At 50.8% G+C, this 6,000-nt stretch overlaps 1 protein-coding gene across 4 annotated transcripts in view; it reads right to left on the reverse strand.

Annotated features, from left to right (window-relative positions):
• LOC139592762 (SAM and SH3 domain-containing protein 1-like) overlaps positions 1-3,455 on the reverse strand; it is a 535,591-nt gene extending 532,136 nt beyond the window's left edge. For all 4 annotated transcript variants that reach the window (XM_071432988.1, XM_071433032.1, XM_071433024.1 and 1 more), the window contains exon 1: positions 2,757-3,455. In XM_071432988.1, coding sequence (XP_071289089.1) covers positions 2,757-3,215 — 459 coding nt within the window. In that variant the 5' untranslated portion in view covers positions 3,216-3,455. The remainder of the gene's footprint in view (positions 1-2,756) is intronic.
• Positions 3,456-6,000: the final 2,545 nt, after the last annotated feature.

Genomic DNA, 6,000 nt, shown 5'->3' on the forward strand with positions numbered 1-6,000 from the left:
AGCAGGGTCCTCCTTTCAGAGACACTAAGTTCTATGCATACATATTAAGTAGAAAAGATGGCATTCTCCATGTAAGCCATGGAAGTGGAAGACTAGTATGCAGCTCAGCACAACCAGAAATGCAAATAGTTGTTGAATAGGTCATTGGTATAGTGCCTCACTCCAGAACGTCCACATGACAAGGATGAGTAGTAAATGTATACAAAAAAAACCATGACATAAACCTTCAAGTTGATTCTTCAATCCTGTGTGCTGCAGAAAATATACTCAATTTCTCTTGACATGCAGAAGCCTCTATATTCTACATATGCTGTATGTTCTATATAAAATTCTAATGCTAAAATTATATCCACAATTTTCTAAAGTTTGGCTTTGTTGGCCTTTTTAGGTTTTGTTGGGTTTTTTTAAGAGACACTGCTATAATATGGCTCTTTCCCAAATGCAAAAATACAGTATTTCATCTTTCTTGCTCTAAACAACATCCAATGAATAATGTACAGTGACGTGATCTTCTGCTATTTACTTTAAGCCATTTTGCAGATAGATTGCTACAGTGGGTGGCATTCAGAATAATGCATGTTGAGCAACACACATTCAAATCTTGCCAGCTGTATGCTTTCTTACAACATGCTACAATGTAAAGTGATTCATACAGAGAAAAGTTTTTTCTGTTACTGTAAAAAATGATGTTATATGCATTTATTATCCAAAACAAATACATTGACACGACAACCTGAAAAAAACCTAGGAAAATAAACTTTGTTTCTCTTTGTATTTCAAAATATTACATTTAGATTTTAAAAAATTAAAGCTAAGTGATGCTTTCTGTGTAAGTCAAGCTTGTCCTGACAGTTAATCCACATTGTTATCAGACTCATCAAATTAAAATAAAGTGAGCTAAAGAAGAAATCAATGCCAAGGATTTGAATTGCCTTGATGTCATATGCTGGCATCTGATAAATTTTACAGTTCCTGTGGAAAAGGATCACAGAATCATTTAAATTGGAAAAGACCTTTAAGACCACTGAGTCAATCCTTATCCTGCACTGCCAAGTCTGCCACCAAACCTTGTCCCAAAGTGCCACTTCTACACAACTTTAAAATACCACAGAGAGAAGGCAGATGATGCACTTGGGAAGACTGAACTGTTAACTAAGAACACACACAAAGTCAAATGGAAGAAGTGAAACACAGCTGTGGAGGTGGTAATGTGGTGCAGCTACACTGACAAGCCATAACTTCCATGGAATTTCTTTTATATCAAATGTGTAATGGTAATTTCAATCTAATGATGTGTTACTCCAAACCCTGGGGGGAAAAGACTCTCCGCAAAATGACACAGTAACTTTTGGAAGATGTTATACTTGGACTATATGTTCATGAGTGTTAAATTTGACATAATGTCTCTTACCGTGTCCTCAGCCAGAAGCTCAGAAAAAGGGAACAAATAAACATCCCAAACCAGACAACTGTGCTGTACTTGAGAAGAAACTATGGCCTCTGCCGCTGAGATGTTAAAAAATTGGAATACTGAAATTTGTAGTTTTATTATCTGCACTTTTACAATGTTATCCAAGTTGAATTTTACCCATTATCCTCACAGCCATGTCCATGACAGCAGATAACACATTCTCAGTTTTAATTCCTCAGATTTCTGTAAATTCGAACTTGCAGCCCTCCCCATCACCTTGCCTCCATACATTCATAAGCATTTCAGAGAGACAAAGTACCCACAAGTTGAAGGTCAACATCAACTGCTCAGACGTTCTGAAAAATGAGACTTCAAATCATTGAAGAAAATATGGGCAATTTGGGTCATCAAACTACTCTGAAGCACTTCACCCTGAACTCTTTAACCCCCATGCATTATAATACCTTTGTTTCTTTCACAAATAATTTTCTTCTCTACGGTATTATTAATTTTATTCTATTGTTATACTTATTCTGCATATTACATTTTCAGCAGGAAATCTACCAAAAATTTCAGACAAAACAATTTCAAACTTCCAAAACTGATGAACCTTGCATTATAACCTTTTCAAAAGATAAGAAGTAGGTAAACATTGAGGCTTCATCAGCCTGGAATGGACTCTACTGAGATGTACCCTTTTCTGTCCTTTCAGCAGAGTGTGCATCCTGGAGACTGGCTGACCTGTGCTGGAGCCCGATGAATAGTTTTGACATTCACCAGTCACTACCATATTCCAGCAAATAAATCCAGGCAACAGTTGGATTCAGCTGCTGGAGTTCTTCCTCCAGCCAGATGATCGCTTATTTCAGGAGCCATTTCACCAACAGAAACTGACTAAAACAGGACCACTAGCAAAAGATGAGAGAAGCCATCCCTCTTGAACACAATAGAAAAGTTTCACAGAAAAGACAAAGAAACGCCCAAACAATTAAGACCATCCGGTCAATTTCCACTTTCCCACCTCAAACTCAACCAGACTAAAAGAAACAGTTAATGAAAAAAAGGGGAGGCAAAACCTAAACACAGCATCATGCCATACCACCAGTGCCAAAAAGTGCTGGTGGATCTGACCTTTGTTGGCCCCACTACTCTTCGCACCTTGCTGGCGTTCAATCCCTACCATATTCTCCTCCAAAACGCCACTGGCACAACTGGAGAAACATAGCACCGGTACATGGCAGAGGCGGGACCAGGCCCTGCTGGACCCCCATCTCCAGCCCAGCCGCCCCGCTACTCCCAACAGCCACGGCTGCGCTGGGGTGGCGGCCGGCGAGGACCCTCTTACCTTGTTGGAGTAGGGCGGCTTACTCAGGTTGATGCCGTCGCGGATGAGCTTGTCCCGGATCATGATCTTCAGCTTCAGCCTGGGGTACGCGACCAGCCCCCCGCCGCCGGCCGCCCCCCGCCGCCCGCCGGGCCGGGCCCTGGGGGCCGCCCCCCGCCGCGGCTCCTCCGGCCCCCCCGCCCGGCGGGGACAGCGCCCGGCGGGGGCGGGCGGCGGCGGCGGCGGCGGCTCCAGGGTGAAGTAGAGCCCCGCCGCCCTCTCGTCCGCCTCCTTCAGCCGCCGCACGGCTTCGTGGATCCGGCGGCGGTGGTGGGGCACGGCCACGCCGATGGCATCCAGGTCCGGGTCGCCGATCTGCTTGCAGACCTCCAGGTCATCGTAGCCATTATCGACGAAGGACTCCGCGTACTGGGGGAGCTGCAGGGTCTTCAGCCACTCGTAGACTATGTTGGTGCACATGCTGGCTCCAAAATAATAACGATTGCAACTTTCAGCACTGAAGCCAGCCTTCCCCTTTCCACTTTTCGTCAAAGGACATAAAGCCACAAAAACTGCGATGCAAGTAAGAGGTCTCAAAATCAAGGTCAAGAAAACATCCACCAGGAAAAGGAAAAAAAAAATCCTTAAAGCAGATCAGTAGGGCACCGCAAGCACTGCTGACCGAACCCCTCCTGCTTATTCCTCCTCTTGTACCGAGTACAGCCGCTTTCTGCCACCGGAGAAGGGAGGCTCGGACTGGAGAGAAGCAAAATATAAGGGTGCATCCCCTAAAATTCCAGGTCGCTGCTGCACAACATCCACCCACTTTCTCTGGAAGTAATTTGCAGTCGCTGTCTTTTTTTTTTTTTTTTCTTTCTTCCTTTCAGTGTTAGTTTCTGTTTCTGCTTCTGTCTCACCTTCCTGCGCTCTGCCGTATGATGAATCTGTTTACTACAAGTAGCTGCTTTGGTACACGATGGTGTCGGGGGAGAGGATCCCGCACCCTCGCCCAGCGTGGGCAGGGGTGCCGGTGTGCAGTGCGCTCCTCTCCCGTGCCTCTCCCAGCAGCGGGCGCACACGGCGGCTTTTGCTTTCCTTTTAAACGGCTCTTTTCGGATTAGGAGCAAAACAGAGGGAAGGAAAAAAAAAAAATCCCACTCACTTTTCCGAGTTACTTTCCCAGTTTCGCTTCATCCCCGTAATGCTGGTTAAATGCGCTTCGCTGGCAGCGAGAGCAGAAACTGCTTTCCAGCCCCACTTTCTCCGCGCTGATGCCGGCGGTGCCCTCCTGCCCCAGTGGGGTACGCAGCCCTACGCCCGGCCCGCACAACTTTCCACGCGTTCTTTCCCCTATCTCTGTTGGCGCTCCCGCCGCTGTCCGCAGCCGCCCTGGGGAGGAGGAGGCGGCGGCGGCGGGGCCGTGCGGGCGGCCGGCGCTCCGTGCATCCTCCGGCGGCGGCGGCGGATGAGCCGATCTGCGGCAGGTCACCGGCGCTGCCCCCGCCTTCCCCGGATGCCGCCGGAGCTCTCCCTTCCCAGCCACCGGTACCCGGAGCGGTGCTCTCTGCCCGGGTCCTCCCTCTCCTCTACCCCTGAGGCGCCTGATGCGCCGCCCGCAGATCTGCTCCGGCTCCTCCCGGTGCGGCTTCTCCCCGCTCCTCCTCCGCGCCCGCCGCCCCGCTGCCAGCCCCCTGCCCCGGCTCTCCCCCAGGCCTTTCCAACTTTCCCCGCCGGCTGCCCGCGGTCTCTGCCGCTCGCCTGCCCTGCCCGATCCACCGCGGTGCAGCCAGCCCGGGAAGCAAGGCAGCCTGGCAGGGCAGCGGCTCGGGGCTGCCACGGCTCTGCGGGCTCTCCGCCGGGCTTGCCCGCCCCGTATTCCCCGCGGCACGGGAACGCCAAGGGGGGCACGGCCCGGGGAGCTGCCCCCCAGCGCCCTTGGGCAGCCGGACCGACGGCGGCGCCGGCTGCCCCGCGGGGCAGCGAGCCCTTTGCGGTGGAAGGGGGACCCTTCGTGGGTCGGAAGGGCGCAGAGCGGCGCTGTCCCGGCAAGCGGCGCTGCCCGGGAAGCGGTGCGGGCAGGCGGGAGGCGCCGGCCCCGCTCCCCCCGCGCCGCCGGGGCCGCCCGGGGCCGCTGAGGCGCCGCGCGCTGCCCGCGAACGCCGGGCTCGCAGCGCCCCCGCCGGGCCGCCGAGGGAAGCGCCGCAGGCCCGGCCCGGCCCCGCCGCCGCCCGCGGCTCCTCTCCCCTGGGGCTGAGGCCACGACCCCCTGCCATTTTCATTTTAAACTGCTTGAAACTTGTTTTTCTGCGAAGATCCCTGCTCATGCCGGCTGCAGGGAGCTGCGGACAGGCGGTGGGGCACCCAGCAGCCTCCCGCAGCACAGGGGTGCCGGAGGAGGGGCATCCCTCCTCCAATTTTGAAATTTGGTGGAGAGCGTTATTCAGAACGGGTTTCCTGGAGGACTTTTTTAAGCAGAGTTAGGCGCACATTTGTCCCCGGGCTTCATGTAGCTCGCCATAGGATTGCGCAGCACAGCGGCGTTCTCAGAGAAAGCATTGCGCTGCAAGGTGTTTGGGAAAGGTTAGCTACTTACCAGCGGTTAAATGCAGCCTCTGGGTATAAGGCCTAGGGATCACAGGGTCGTCTGCTAAAGAGGGAGAAAAGGAGGAAGAGCATTTTACTCCTTTTAAAATCTCCTTCAATGTTCATTTTTTTTTTCTTTTTTTCTTTTTCTTTTTTCCCCCTGAATCTTATTTTCCTTCCAGACCACATAATATGTCAAACTCTCTTCTTCTCAGCCCACAGACAGATTGATGCAGCAATTATCTTCTCTTCACAGACCTGATGAAAGACTGACAGCACCGGCAAAACTAGCAAGGAGGTTCTGTGATCTGGAGCTGGAACTGATGGTATGAGAGGCAGGAAATCTGACTGATGCAGGCCCTATTCATCAGTCTTATTGACAATACATACTGAATTATATCATTTTTATGTGTGCATTTTGGAGGGGTCTTGAAAGGTTTTTAAGATATTGCAAATGTTCTGATTCGGATGTGCTTGGTAAAGGGTAAGACCCTTCTGATGGGCTGCAGGAGGAGAAGTGTGGGTTCCCATGGGACTGTGGAGGCTGGCAAGGTTGCAACATTGTCAGCCTCTCTAGTGGCTTGGCACCGATTTTGGATTCACAAAAATTAAGTCACCTGTCAGCAAATACAGTAAAGTTTTATGGGACTTTGAAACACAAAAATAAACAACAATAGAAAAA

The sequence above is a fragment of the Agelaius tricolor genome, unplaced genomic scaffold (assembly GCF_023055355.1).
Source record: "Agelaius tricolor isolate 1412-34295 unplaced genomic scaffold, bAgeTri1.0.p SCAF_1, whole genome shotgun sequence".
Lineage (NCBI taxonomy): Eukaryota > Metazoa > Chordata > Aves > Passeriformes > Icteridae > Agelaius > Agelaius tricolor.